At 43.2% G+C, this 15,328-nt stretch overlaps 2 protein-coding genes across 2 annotated transcripts; one reads left to right on the plus strand and one right to left on the minus strand.

The window, feature by feature from the left end:
- Positions 1–1,386: 1,386 nt before the first annotated feature.
- Positions 1,387–5,116, plus strand: LOC133352514 (cilia- and flagella-associated protein 74-like). The gene is made up of 6 exons (XM_061568202.1): positions 1,387–1,640; positions 1,874–2,029; positions 2,844–2,962; positions 3,747–3,890; positions 4,584–4,673; positions 4,826–5,116. Exons 2-5 carry the CDS (start codon positions 1,889–1,891, stop codon positions 4,597–4,599), a joined length of 420 nt encoding a protein of 139 aa, XP_061424186.1. The 5' UTR covers positions 1,387–1,640; positions 1,874–1,888; the 3' UTR covers positions 4,600–4,673; positions 4,826–5,116.
- A 2,456-nt stretch (positions 5,117–7,572) lies between these two features.
- Positions 7,573–9,736, minus strand: LOC133352336 (trace amine-associated receptor 4-like). The gene is made up of 2 exons (XM_061567930.1): positions 9,675–9,736; positions 7,573–9,344 (listed from the first exon to the last, which is right to left on the minus strand). Exon 2 carries the CDS (start codon positions 9,065–9,067, stop codon positions 8,051–8,053), a length of 1,017 nt encoding a protein of 338 aa, XP_061423914.1. The 5' UTR covers positions 9,068–9,344; positions 9,675–9,736; the 3' UTR covers positions 7,573–8,050.
- Between the last annotated feature and the right edge of the window lie 5,592 nt (positions 9,737–15,328).

The following is a 15,328-nucleotide window of genomic DNA, read 5'->3' on the forward strand; positions in this document are numbered from 1 at the left end:
GTCGTAGTTTGACTGGTGGAGCGTTCGCGAGGAGCTGCCGGCACTACCAGGACTCCATTGTTATGGAGAGGAGCTGCAGCAATAACTCTTTGGTTCTTTCGGTAAAGTAACGTAGAAAGAAAATAAATTAAATAATAGAATACGACGTTTCGATTTTACAACACAAGCAATCATCATCAGGTACGAATGAATGAGGAAAAAAACCTAGTAAACTTAGAAATGTAATGCAATACAACACAGAGAGTCGGCTAACATAACAGTCAGCACCTTACCTGGTTGATTACGTTCTTCCAAAGATTGCTAAATTTGAGAGAGACAAAACACAGACATGGAGACACACAGACAGACACATAAGCAGAGAGACAACGCAGAGACACAGAGAGGGACACACAACATAGACACAGATAAACAACGCCTCTGTGTCGAGGCCTTAAATAGAGAGAGAGAGGGCGGCAGAGAGAGAGAGGGGGGGTAGAGAAATCAGCATGTCAATGAGAGATTTGGAGCTTTCCTGACTGCGGGAAATACCAGAGAGACAACACAGAGACACAGAGAGAGAGAGAAAATAAACTTAATAAAACAAACTTGATGCAATTTGGGAAAGTAATGCAATGCAACACAGAGAGTCGATCAACACACAATTAATGCATAGCCTGGTTGATTACGTTCTTCCAAAGATTGCTAAATTAGAAGTTAAGTGTGAAATTTGAGAAAGAGACAAGACACAGACACGGAGACACACAGACACAAGCAGAGAGAGACAATACAGAGACACAGAGAGAGAGAAATCGCTTAAATCCTCCCCGTAGAGGTGGTTTAAACTTGATTTGGAGCTTTCCTGATGATGATTGCTTGTGTTGCAATCGAAACGTCGTATTCTATAATTTAATTTATTTTCTTTCTACGTTACTTTACCGAAAGAACCAAAAAGTAATTCATGCAGTCACGAAAGCTCCAAATCAGGAGCTGCAGCCTTACACAGCAGCTGCTGCTGCAGCGAGACGCGGCAGTTGTAGCTGTATTAGTTTCACTCCATGGAGTCGCATAGTAAGATCACTTAGTCAATATTGCCAAGCGACTGCGTGTAGAGTCGTGCTTTAACGATGACCTGGAGGATTTAGGCGCTGTAGCTGCTGTGGTCGTAGTGGAACCGTGGCGTGTGAGTGAGGATGTCCCAGCTTACCGCTGCTGCTGCTGCTGTGTTGCCAGAGAGGAGCTGCGAGGGAGCCGGCTGAGGGAGCAGGAGCTCCGCAGGGAGCAGCAGATAACGCAGCAACAAATGCGGCAAGCGCGGACGCCACCAGCACGTGAGGAGGAGGAGGAGGGCCTTGGGAGCCACGCGGCGTCCCCCAGGCGCCGCGTGGCCCACCTCGCCAGAGCGCTCGGCGTCGTCTGACGAGCATCGCCGTTGGTAGATCCTCGCTCTTGTTTACAAGCGCGATGGTCTACGTTGCCATGCAACACATCAGGTGTCAAGGTGTCGCTCTCCCTAGGAAGAGGTTTTGTCTGTCTCGGTGGGCTCCAACAGGAAGACGCAGAGCACAACGCGGGATTCCGTGAGTCTCGTTGGTGACGAACGCACGCGTGAGTAACAGTCGGCTTTGGCATCCCGAAGTACCACAGCGAGAAGTCCGTGACAGGTTGGAAAAGACTAACAGAGCACACGCACCATCGGTCAACCTTCATTCGTAACATTTTGAGCATTAAAATATTTAAAGTGGAAATTAAGTGATATAGCGGGATAATGTCATAGGCTTTTTCTTTTCGTGCACAACTTGCAAAAGCTCGTGTAATTTCTACCTTTATTGTAATGCTAATTTATTTAGACCTCTTTTAATAATTTATTGCAACATTTACTCTCGCTTGTGAGCAGGCCACTGGTCAGGACATGAAAACCCGTCCGTTCGGACCCAGTGAAGCAGAGGGAGGAGGCCCCGTGCTGAAGGAAAAGCCAAAGGGCCAACGCAGACTGGGGCTGACGGTTCAGGGCCGCTCCTTTTCCAGCAAGCCCAACGTCATAGCCTTCAAGGTGGACATCCCAGTGACACTGTGCAGGACACCTGCTGGCCTTGCCACACACAGCATTTGCCAGGTCCTAATCAAGCCACAACGGTGGCTCGGCTCTGCTGTTGGCACTCGCGGTGCGCAGTGAAGGGTGATTGATGCTTGCTTACCCAGCCCGTGATACGTATTTTATTTTCCACACACGCTTAGGTGAGTGCTTTAAACTATACATATCGCGGCCTGTTTGTAGCCTTGTTTGCCTGCTTTGAAACTGTGCAATGCCTTGTTTCTTAAACACAAGCCACAGTTATTTGCCTTCTTACTTATTTCTGTTATGAAGGGCGATTGCTCAAATGTTGGCTCATTATTTGTTATTTAAAAATACAGTATTTACTATTAATGGCAGCAGTATTTTTCTACCTGTTCTTCATGTAAGTCGGATGTACTTATTCTTTGGGTTTTTCGGTAAAGCCACATAGATAGATATAATAATAATGTTTGAATTCTTGCAGTCACAAAAGCTTTAAGTCCGATGTACTTATTTACTGCAGAAGTATATAACCCTATGTTACGTGTGCTTTTGAGCAGCAACATCCCGATGCTAAGACATTACCTGCAAATGATTAAATTTGGATTACACGTAGCAGCATTGCCCCCTCCTGCGATAACTTAGCAGGACCCTCCTGAAAAAGAGTCTTGGGACTCGGTTAAGCTTTCCTGGGTAAACAAGCGATGTAATCATTTAGAGGTATGACTCTGGTCAAGCATAACAGATAGATAATATTAGCACGTGACTATTTTCTGTATTAAACACTATTCTTATGTTGCTGTCTTCCCAGAACTTTGATGTTGGTAAAATATACAAGTTGAAAGCGGTTCTCACCAATGTGTCCTACACCAGCAACTTCTGCCGCTACAAGGGCATGAGCGAACATCTGGAGGACTACGTCAGTGTGCGGTTCGTAAAGCCAGAGGCACCTTCCAGTGCGGAGAGGTCGAGAGAGCGCTGTGCCTGTGTTCACGCTCTCAGTGTGAATGCAGCCGTCACAGCCTGGCCGTCCTCTCCATTCCTGGCAGTTACTTTTAATTACAACCGGGTGGGAGCTCATCAGTGTTTAATCATTACTGGGAATTCTGATGATACGATGTTGAAGGGAGATGTGACCAAGATGATTCTACAAAGCAAAATGAAAGGGGAAAAAAGAGGGGAAAAGGAAGGGAAGAGTCGGTGGGAGAATGTGACCAATAGGATGGAACTGTCCGCGAGAGACAGTGAAGATGTAACACGTGGAGAGCAGCTGCCTTGCGCATCGACCCTCCATTATGAGGACGACACGAGATAGGTGGCTCATCGAGACTGCACGTTTACTGTGCAAGGGAAGCTTGGGTGCAAAGGAGAGCTGCCGTTTAAGTCTAAATCGCAAATCCGATGCTAGCAGGCAGTGTTATGTAAGTAAATCTGATCAAGCAAGAAAACAATGACATGCTAATTCTAGATTTGAAGCTTTCGTGACTGCAAGGATTCATATTCTTAGGTTTTTCCGGTAAAGTCACGTAGGTAAAAAAATTTAAATACAATTAATAAAAGTAAAATAAAATAAAAATCACGACGTTTTGGAGGCAACACAAGCTTCCGTCTTCAGGTGGAATGAGATGCTAATTTCAAGAATAATACACAACCCTGCTGAATATTTCAAACCGGACTGGATGCCGTGCAATACGTGTAACGTGTGCCCCGCCAGGTTCAAGCCTCCGGGACAGATATCTGCAGGAATGTCCTTTGAGCTGATGGTGACCTTCGAGGGGACAGTGAGTGCCAGCAGCCACACGGGGAGGGCTTCTGACGGAGTGCAGGAGCAGTCGGCTCTCGGCGTGTCCATCGCTCCGTGAGTCATCCTCGCTCTCACGGGTTGTTGGTGGAGCGTCCCTTCACCTGGGGAGAACGACTCCGACCACAGGGACCAGGCACCAAGGGGGGCTTTGTTTGCATGCTCATTCAGCTGGCAGAACAAGCCCATATTTACCGTTCGCTGGGAGGAAAAATAGATGTTTTGGCCAATTGGCATTCTTCCAAAAACAAGACCAGTCAGTTGAAAGTTCTTCAAGAAAGGAAGCCAGCTGGCTGAAATGTTTAGACTTTTAATTATTGTTAGTCATGGCCAAGACCCTGTTGTTATTTTCAGTGAGTCATGTTACTCTATTCAGATTACACACATTTGTAATTTATAGTAATTAGAATCACGGTGAATCCTATGCAGTGCGTTCATTACTTGTCACTGATTAAAAGATTTAATGAACAAAGGCTCCTATTCCATAATTAGTGCTGTTTTCAACAAAGACATCAGTTGGGCTGTTCTTTTCATAATATAATGTTGGTGCATTTATATTGGACCATTATAAAGTCACAAATGATGGAGCACACACTGAAATACTTCACCACCATGGTCAATAACAAACACTGCCTGACTTTATTTTCCATCTATGAGGCAGTGTTTGTTAATGACGATGGTGGGAAAGTATTTTCAGCCTACGCCAAACTGGTCCATGAAATGTTACAAACGATTGCCTCTCTCGAACAGAAAAACGAGGACCTGAATGGAGAGCTGCAGTTTGCAGCTCAGAGCGGACCCTTCACAGTGCCAGTGCAGTGCACAACGAAGAAATGTGACGTGAGTACAGCGCAAGGCTCTGCTAAGGGAAGACCGTGGCTGATGGGGATCTATGAGCCAGCACGGGCTGAAGGGATGACGGTGATAGACGTGGTGTCCGCTGCCAGCAGGCACTGATACCGGCGATGGCACTGCGTGCGTGTATTGTGCAGGTGACGGTGGACAGGTCCAAGATTGACTTTGACACCCACGTGGTCGGAGAGACCATAATAAGGAGGACCTTCACGTTGGTGAACCGAGGCGCTCTCGGGACCAGATTCCGTTTCGTGAAGGCAGACTATGAAGAGGCACAAGAGGTCCGGGCAGCCACCACGTGTGCGTGTGGCAGTGCCAGCCCACAGCAAGGCCCTGCAAGCACACACACTCCCGTAGGGCTGTTGTCTCCGTCAGTCGCCTCTACTCACAGGCCAGCCACAGATAAATTTCGATTGAAAGCTTTCGTGACTGCAGGGATTCATCTTCTTGGTTATTTCGGTAAAGTGACGTAGAAGGGAAATAATAAAATAATAAAAATAAAACAATAAAATAATATATTAATTTTGTTATGTTTTATTTGTATTATTTTATTATTTCCCTTCTACGTGACTTTACCGAAAGAACCAAGAAGATAGCCACAGATACCTGTGGTTGTGATCAATGTTGCCATATGTACACAGGAGTGAGTGGCATGACAACTGCTGTGGGTCCGTGATGGATCCGGGGTGGGTCCTGGGGGTCCAGTGTGGGTCCTTGGTGCATCTAGGGGGGGTCTGAGGAAACACCATCCTTAAAGTGGCTTTAAAAGATTCACCCACTAACATACCTATTCACTTACCCACTTATCTACTCACCCTGTCTCTGTGTCTCTCTGCCTGCTGAATGAACTAACCAACTTGGACGCCCGCTATAAATGAACTCACCACAGGCACGGAAAGGACTGCACTGACGTGGAGGCTATGTCCACCGTAAACTTAAAAACTCTCCAGTAATAATGTGACTGGTCCTCCAGAACAGACCGTACAACGTACAATGACACGATGCCGATTCACAAATACGAAGGAGACATCACAGCGATGACACACTCCCCTACTCCGGACACGGTTATCTGGCTTGCCCACCTGCATGTGAAGTCGTTGCTCGACATCTACACCAGCAGCCGCACGAAAGAAGATCGGCAAGTCGACTCCGCTCCACGTCCTCCTCTAGCCCGTGCCGCGCCCCTCTAGCCCCTCTTTCTATCCCATCAGACAGAAGCTGCTTGGTTATGGTTGGGTCGTGTATTTTATAACCTGAATGTCCATCAGAGGTGTTTGGGTTGGATTACGTTCATGTGAATGTGTCGTTCAACCCGCCAGCACCCAACAGCCAATTAGTGAGGTTCGTCACGTTAACGAAACGTGCCAATTCGTTACTGGTACAGCACTAACCAGTGTCTTGGAGAATAAAACCACAACATTTACAATTCGAGTACGACGTTTCGCCAGTAATTACAACTAGCATCATCAGGCGACAGCCAGAGTTTTGGAGAAATCCTGTCACAATGGATATCGAGTACATGTCGGGTTAGTCATAGGGTACAAGAAATCGCAATACCTTTAATCTGCTCAGTGTCAATCACTATCGACGTATGGCACATGCAGTTAAAGAGGCATGCAGTTGTAGAAGCTGTAGTACTGAATATAGCCACGCGATGGCAACATGTAGCCATGTACTGGATTGTCTGAGCTTAGGAGTTATGTTTTGACTTAAAACTTTCTTGACTGCAGGAATTCATATTCTTGGTTCTTTCTGTAAAGTCACGTAGATATAAAATACAAAATAAAAACGGCTTATTTATTTATTATCTACGTGACATTACCGAAAGAACCAATATTACTTAGGAGTTATGGTTTAGTGAAGATGTAGGGCGCACCTAAAGCTCGTGTTAAAAGAGGGCCCCTGTGAGGGAAATAGCCTCCACTCTGCTGTCCTGCGTGGCCCAATCCCAGAGGCGAGTTATTTGCGGCGGACAGCAGCGACACGCGGGGCAGAGTGGAAGGTCGGGGAGCGAACTCTGCAGTAGAGTCCCGGAATGAGACTGGGAGAGAAACTGAGCTGGGTCATTGCTCATCCCGGGAAACGTTGATTACACTTCTTAGGGCGCTGCAACAGGACAGGATGAATCAGCGACAGAATGAATGACATTATGTTCATGTTCGCAAATCTCTATAAGACAAACATTGAGTCCGCCTACTTTATCGAGGGCGATATTGGCATAGGAAATGCATTATGATTGAGTTATCTTGGTGTGAGTGGCGTGAAACAAAACCCCCTCTCAATATCATCAGGCCAGCCGATCGGTGAACTCGTGTTACCTTATAGGTCTTGTGTACTGCACTGCAGCCTCTAATATTGTTATGGGATCTTCATTTGAGAAGGGGCGTGATTAACACACAAACACCAGCAGGAGATCTCTAAGACCTCAGCCTTGGGATCTCCGTTTAAGATCGCCGTGACTCACCCAGTTGGTCCGACTGCCTTTCGCGATCCTCCCATTCCAATGCGACTTGTGGCCGATGCAATCCGTGTCCGTACCGACATTCATATACAGCACAGTAGTGTTACCCTTCGCTCATACTCATGTTCACATACTTATTCAGGCCTCTGTGGCCCTTAATCTTGACTGCTTTCACCACGTCACCGTGACCGACGTGCGTGATGTCACAACAAATGTTTGACCCGTATACAAGTTCAAGCAAGCCTGACTTTATTCATGACAATGTCAAAACTCATCTTTAGAGTATGCTTGTGTTAAACTAATCCTGTTGAAATGATGCACTCCCAGAGGGTCTTATAGCGGATAGGATGTTTTATTTTTATGTGGAGGGACAACTATGGGAAGCAGGAGTATTTATGCTTTACCATTTTAAAATCATGAGCTTTGACTTCGTGTGCGAAGAATTTGTGAATTCCGTTGAAAACAGTAAAATGTTCACATTTATTTGACATTTATAAACATTTAAGGAACGCATAATTGTGTGACCTCGATGAGGACCATCCAGCATCTCTTCTCAAAGACCAATTTAAAATATATTTTTAACACCGTTGCTGAGAACAGGCCCCGAGCGTCAAGCGACCAGCAACACACATCACTATCAAAGTTATAATAGATGACAGTTGACATGTTTCTTGAATTATGCGAGTTTATAAGAGCTTGGGAAAAGAGGCAATGGAAGGAAATTGCAAAGTGGATAGATATATATGACGAGACGCAGAAGCAGCAGTGTTGTGTGTTGCAGTGTGGTGATCGTACACAGCATGGATGAGACTAAAGTCGGGTTGACAGATTATATTCGACTTAAATGTGTACAAACACAACGGAACCTCGTTCACATGAAGTAGCAATATTTAACACAATGTCAGTCTAAATCTTTGTTTCTTGTACTTAAATGTGTAATTTCCAAGCTAAACATGATTTTAAAAGCTTTTCTGAACGGGCGATTAAATGACGCATACAAAAGCGGGTTTATCGTAGAATTAATGTAGCCAAGCCACACTACAATATTCCAAACCAGAGGATCTGTCTGAAAATCATTAACTGGATCAATTAAACTCGCTACGAAATTTGGTAACCAAAAAAACAGAAAGCCGCCCATGATGATACCCAGGGTCTTGGTGGCGTTGTGCTCCCGCTTCATGAGGGCCCACTGGTGCTGCCTCTCGTGCCCGTTCAACTGCAGGGCGACACTGGCAGCGCTGACTTGCCGTGCCTGTCTGCGTGCCACCCGATAGATCTTGGCATACGTCGTTATCATTATTGCCATTGGAGTTATAAACGCGCAGCATGTGTCCACATAGGCAAACCATACATTCTTGACGATGGCACAGGTATCTGCACAGATGCGACTCTGTACCATTTCCTCTATGCCAATGATGTTCCAGCCCAATAAGAACGGAGCAAAGTATACCAATGGACAAGTCCAGCAAATAATTAACATGAACGCCACGGTATTGTTGGTTACTCTTGAAGTGTAATGCAGTGGGTCGCATATTGCAATGTAACGATCAAACGCTACGCAGCTGAGGTGGAGGATGGATACGGTGGAGAAAATGTAATCCAATGAGCAATGTAGCTTGCAGAATAATGCCCCATAAAACCAGCAGCTATGCACTGTGCGCATCATGCTAAAGGGCATGACAACCAAGCCGACCAGCAGGTCTGCTGCGGCCAACGATAACGTTAGACTGTTGGTGTGGCTCTGCAATTGCTTAAAATACATTATAGAAGCGATGACAAGCATATTGCCTAATATTGTTGAAATAATAAAAAATAATAAAACTCCTTGCACCACTAAACCGTGTGTATAGGATAAATGTGGTGTAGTACAATTTAAATTGTAATACGTGATGATACATTTGATCAATGTGCTGTTCATTTCAGAATTATTAACAAAGTCTACACTTTTTCTGCAACTAACAAATTGACTTGGTGTTGTATCACGTAATGCACTAAAGTATTGTAGTGTTAAATTTTACTGGGCAATATAATGAATTAATTTCAACTGCTGACAATTAAAATAAAATAAAAAATAACAATTCGGGTATTTAATTGCATTTGCTATGGCTCCACGTTCAACTGTCTATCACTGTACCCGCTCAATGTTACATATGTTTTGTAAGCCATATATTCATCTTCAATGTATACAAAAAAATCTGAAACGCAAAATGAAACATATTAACAACATTTGCATTATTATCCACAAACTTCCAGGTTTTTACCTTTTTACGTAAAAGATATGAATTCATGTGACCGCATTCATTAACAGTACCCATAACACAGGTTGGAACCTCTGCTGTAGATTCTCTAGGGTTGAGAATCTATAGAATCTATCACATGCAATACATCCTTGGTACATTCTGAGCAATTGTTCTGATACCTTATAACAAAATAAAGTGTGTTCATTAGTAGTTACTTCACCATGTGAGTACATAGACTTTCATATTTTACTTATAGGCTCCTTACATAATCTTATTGTCTCTTACCATTTCATTCCGATAATCTGTATTTGAATCTGTCCGATGACAGTGATGCTAGTGATGAGGTTGATATCCTTGCCTTGATTCTGGGTGAAGAGAAATAATTGTTTGATAATTCTGAGTAAGATGTTCTCGAAACGGCAGGTCGAGGTCGGTGATGTCGTTCGCACCAGCTCTAGAAACTCCACATTCCTATGGCAGGGGCTAATATATTCATAGGACAACCACTGATGACTTCCCAACAAAGTTGTACTCGTTTCCTCAACTTCAGAGGGATGACGGACTGAGTCTAACCCCAACCAAGATGTGAGCTCCTCACCTTCCAATGGCGAGCTGTTCACTCTGCCACAGAGCTGCCTGGTCGGTGATTGCAGGGTGCAGCTTTCTGGAACTTTGATCAATTTCTCACGGATCGGTTTGTCTGCTGATTACTAAAAGTGTATTGATTGAGGCTGCATCCTGTCACACATATAAACATTCACTTTTTATAAACGCAGGCACTGTGATATAACTAATCTTTAAAGGTTATCACGTTATTTACTGATTTATTGGAGAATCTATATTGGCTCTGTATCAGCTTGCATTGCATTTTTTTAGTTAAGATATTTTACTTACATACATTCGAAAGATCGAACACCTGGTTTGCAATTGCATCCAGTGTCAGTTAACACAAAGCAAACATGTAATAACACGTATACAAACATTTCTATAACGTAATCATTGGTATTATTTTGTTAAGTCGGAAAACAATGAGAAATGCACTCCAACAACACATTAATTATTGCCAAATATGTACGTGCAAATATATAATCTCTAAACAATAACGAAATTTGTTATTTTTTTTGGGTGAATGTGATCAGCATAAATTCGTAAGACCAATACATTTTTGACAACAATACAAATTTGATTTACATTGCGGCTAAATGATTCTGCATTTTTTTTAGAATTGTAGACTGCTTTTTAGATAGAGGCAGTCAGTCATGGAGGAGAAGAGCAAGGTTCTGGGCTTGACATGGGCAGGGAGTCAACAGCACCGATGGATGGGGGAAGGGAATTCTAGACTGTGGGCAGCAGAGGAGAATGAGTGACCTTCCACTGAGTGAAGGTCATTCACTGAGTGAAGGTCATTCATTAGAGATTTCAGCAGAAAATCGTGTTTTTTGGAGCGAAGAGTGCGTGGAGGGGAGTAGCGTGAGACGAGACGAGAAACGTCCGAGAATGCACGGAGGATGATACAGTGAGATGAGAGGGGAGAGTCGGGCAGAGGCGAGTCCATGAAGGATCTTGAAATTGATCTGGCATTGGAATGAGAGCCATCAGAGGGATTTGGGTATGGGGGTGGTGTTGCCATTTTTACTGGTCCGGGTGAGGAATCTGGCAGCCGAATGTTTTATTCAAAATGCGATGAAGGTATGGGTGAGGGTCACATTTGTAGTTGGGATAAGGCGGTGGCAGTTACAGGAGATGTCACCCTCATGTAGGAGTGAGTTCTACAGAGCTAAGATGTGGGAAGAAAACGAGAACCTCGGATGAGTGACAACTCCAACGTGTTGCATACTATTTGGAGACGTTATTGGAGGTTAATGTGTTATTATGAAGTAAAGGAGGACTTCCATTTTGACAGCATTTATCCTGTAGTAGTTAGAACCAATCTAAGATGAGACCATGCCCAGGCAAAATGATAGAGTAGGCAGTGAAGCTTGGTTCATAGAGACAGTGGAGATGCAGTGTTGGGTGTCATCAACATATAACTCATAGTGGACATTAAAACTGGAGATGATTTGCCAAGAGGGAGGAGATATATTGAGTAGATCGGGGGCCGAGAGTGGAGCCTCGTCGGACAGCATAGCAGAGGAGTTCCGAGAGGAAGACAAGAGACAGTTCGTGAAATTAAAACGTAGGAGGAGTGGTTCGAAAGATTGGAGCAGCTCAGAGAGAGGTGTGCCAGAGATACCTCCATCGTCTTTGGAGATGCTTAGGCCATGGAGAAGCTCAAGGATGATGCAGTGATCTATTGTGTGCAAATCAGTAGAATACTAACAAGAATAATAATGGAGTTGCAACCAATGAATGAAATAGGTCAAACAGGGCATCCTGGATGGTTTGTTGCATTGTGGGATTGCGAGTGGTGGAATGGCTTGAAGAGGCCTCCACAGAGCAGTCGATTGACCGTGGATGATGATGGGGGATTTTTATTGTAACAATTTAGTGTTTGAACCTTTCAACATAAACTGATTCTATAAGCACTGAAAAACATTTTGACGTAGTGATCATTATTTATCTAGTAAAGGTTAATCCGTGCAAATGTGAAACATGTAAATGTACTGACGAGGTAGATGGACTTACCTTAGAGTGTTTAGATAAACGTACCCACCCACTTTACGATACTTCAAATATCCTGCCTCAGCTCTGGCAAATCATGGGACACGTCCTGCCTATTATATACGTTATGATATTCTCAAGTGAATAGTTTGATGGCCTGTGCAGATGACACCAATTAAAACCTAACAACTCCAAATATGAAAGCAGTGCAATTTGTGAAATAATGAGATAGCACAACACGTCGGAATAATTACACATACTTTATCATTAAACTTGTGCTTTTCCCCCAATATAAAATCTGTCAGAAATAAAATCACAAATGACAATGTACATATAAGCTGATACTTCTCAAGCCACTTTGTAATGTGGATTTATGTAGATTCTATCGATGGACATCTCAAAATGCAATGACAATGGTATTAGCAAGTATAACTTCATTTACATTCATAATAGAGGTTTTTGGAGTAGATCGCGTAAATATATAAATGTGTCGTTAAAACCCGCCACAACCCGACACAGCCAACTAGTAAGGGTTGTCACGTAAACAGAACGTGGCCAATTCGTCACTAGTACAGCACACCGGTGTGTTGGAGAGCCAAGCCACAACATTTACAATCTGAGTACGACGTTTTGCCAGTAATTACAACTAGCTTCATCAGGCGACAGCCAGATTTGTGGAGAAGTCCTAATTTAAAGGCGTAGATGTATTGACGACCCTTCTGCGCTCTTGCACAATGTGGGGGAGAAATTACTGAGGCAACGTACATTATACATGTGCATGATGCGAGCCCTTTGAACTTGTCCTTCCTGTCTATTGTGTTTAATAAAATATCCTTACATTATTGAAGTATGCTGCCCTTTGTAGGCATGCATTTAAATAATGTTTTATTTGATAATTCGTTTCCACGCAGCACTAAGGCGGTAGCTATCCGAACGGTTAAAGTTATTTGGATTTCTTTCAATTTAAATAGATTCTATAATTAGTCGTTGCCAGTACTAGCTAGTTTTGCTCAAAACTTCAACATTATCAAAATAAATTGAGTGTCCTTGTTGGCACGTGTGTTCTGCTACTGCTGACAGTTGTATTTGGGAGTATTTCATATTTCTCTGATGTTCTTTTTAGTCTCGTGCTGATCATTCGTCCTGTTTGCCCAACATAATAAGATTTACCACTCGTGCAGTTAATCCTGTACACACCTTCTGTTGATAGCTTCGGTAATGCATCTTTTGTACCAGATATTAATTTCTGTATTTTATGTACGGTGCCAAATCTGACTCGGATGTTTTGTTTTTCCAAACGTCTGGCGAGTTTATCAGTTACTCCCGCAATGTACGGCATTTTGATCGTTTTAATTACTTGGGCAGTTTCAATGCTCTTCTTTGATTTGGTTTTGGTGTTCAGAAGAGTGGTCACCACATCTACGCCTCTATATTAGGAACGAAACAGACTTCTCCATAAATCTGTCTGTCGCCTGATGAAGCTAGTTGTAATTACTGGCGAAACGTCGTACTCAGATTGTAAATGTTGTGGCTTGGCTCTCCAACACACCGGTGTGCTGTACTAGTAACCAATTGGCCACGTTCTGTTTACGTGACAACTCTTACTAGTTGGCTGTGTCGGGTGGTGGCAGGTTTTAACGACAAATTTATATATTTACGTGATCTAACCCAAAAACCTCTATTATGGTTGATATTGGTCGCGAAAGCCTGCTACGTGTTAAACTTCATTCACATTATTTGCACAATGTTGAATGCATGAGCGAATGTGGAGTACGTCCTTTGACTTGTTTTCATTTGTTGAAATGTGCAATATTTAATCGCGGAAATTATGCATATTTACACAGAAAGTAAAATGATCCAATCACACAATCCTGTGTATTGGGGGGGGGGGGACATCCCCCAAATATTCAAATATGCTCAAAATGTCCCCCCCCCCTCCAATATATTACTATAAAAATAATTGCTATGCTATGTAAATAAAAATAACAATTTTCTAAACTTTGGCCACAATATCTGGACTTGTCTTAATATAAATCAATGCATAGATTTATGTTTATATGATTGTGGTTATGGTTGTACTTTATTAATCTCTAATCTCTGCCATTACATACAATGAAACAAGAAAATGTAAAAAAGTAAAAACAGATCAATGTAATACAATACACTATTATACATTATTGTGAAAAATAAATGAAAAGTCCATCCCATGTGTTAGTGAATTTTTTTAATATTTTAGGCAGGAAATTAGTTTTCAAATTTAGATATTTTTCTAGGTTGGGACCTCCAGACACCCAGGAAGATTTGGTTCCCCCCAATGTTGACTCCATGGCTACGGCCTTGCTGTAAACAGTACAGTATTCAGAGTAATTTTGTACATAGGAGTGTATTTTGGGGTTATTTTGATTCACAATAGCAAGAGTGAGATGGAGTGTGGTCTGGCAGGACCAATAAGATGGGGAGGCCTTCATTCAGCAGTGGATAAATCATGGTTGATAATGATAGAGATGAGGAGCATTTAAATACATTTTAAACTAACAAGTGTTTTTCTTCATTAATAAAGATCTGGAAATGTATTCAACCATAATTGTGCATAATAATGTTTATTCTATTATATGATAATTGTGATAATCATCATTGTACAATTATCATTGTACAATAATAATCATGACCATTGGTACTTCTTCATGTAAAAGCTCATGAGCGCATAGTGTAGAATATATATTTAAAAATAATGACACGTTTGCCAATTAAAATGGAATTAAATCCCCTTGCGGTTCATTGTACCACGAGTGTTAAGGTCCATTAGGAGGTACTAAATTGGCATAAAGTGTGCTAATTCCAGACATATATAGCCTTCAAACATTTTTCATGACGAGACCGCACTAATGGTGAGAGGATCTGATGGCATAATGTAGTGAGAATGATGAGTCATACTGGGGACCGCTCTACACTTGGCACCCAACAAAAACACCTCTCCAAGTGCTGGGGGCATCAGGTGGCACGTGCTGTGCCGGAGTGGAGGCCGATGCCCGCGTGCCCAGGGCAGGCTATGGTCCGGCTGCCAGGCGACGAAGCGTCAGCTCGGAGAGCTCCTGCCATGCACGTTTGTGACCGAGGTGTCTCGGGCTCGCCTCTTTGTTCTGCCGGTTTTCCGCAGAACTCCTCCAAGTCTGTCTCCTTTACTTTCAAGACTCGCTTCGGGTTTCTTTCTTCTGCCTGGTCCTCTCTGAGACAGGCAGCACGCTTCTGGTCCAGTGTGGGCCATTGTCTCCATGGAGAGCCAGGGCCGGCTTCGTGGCCTTTCAGCATGGGTTAGATCGCGTAAATATATAAATGTG

The sequence above is a fragment of the Lethenteron reissneri genome, chromosome 40 (genome assembly GCF_015708825.2).
Source record: "Lethenteron reissneri isolate LAM-NWPU_2019-01 chromosome 40, ASM1570882v1, whole genome shotgun sequence".
Lineage (NCBI taxonomy): Eukaryota > Metazoa > Chordata > Hyperoartia > Petromyzontiformes > Petromyzontidae > Lethenteron > Lethenteron reissneri.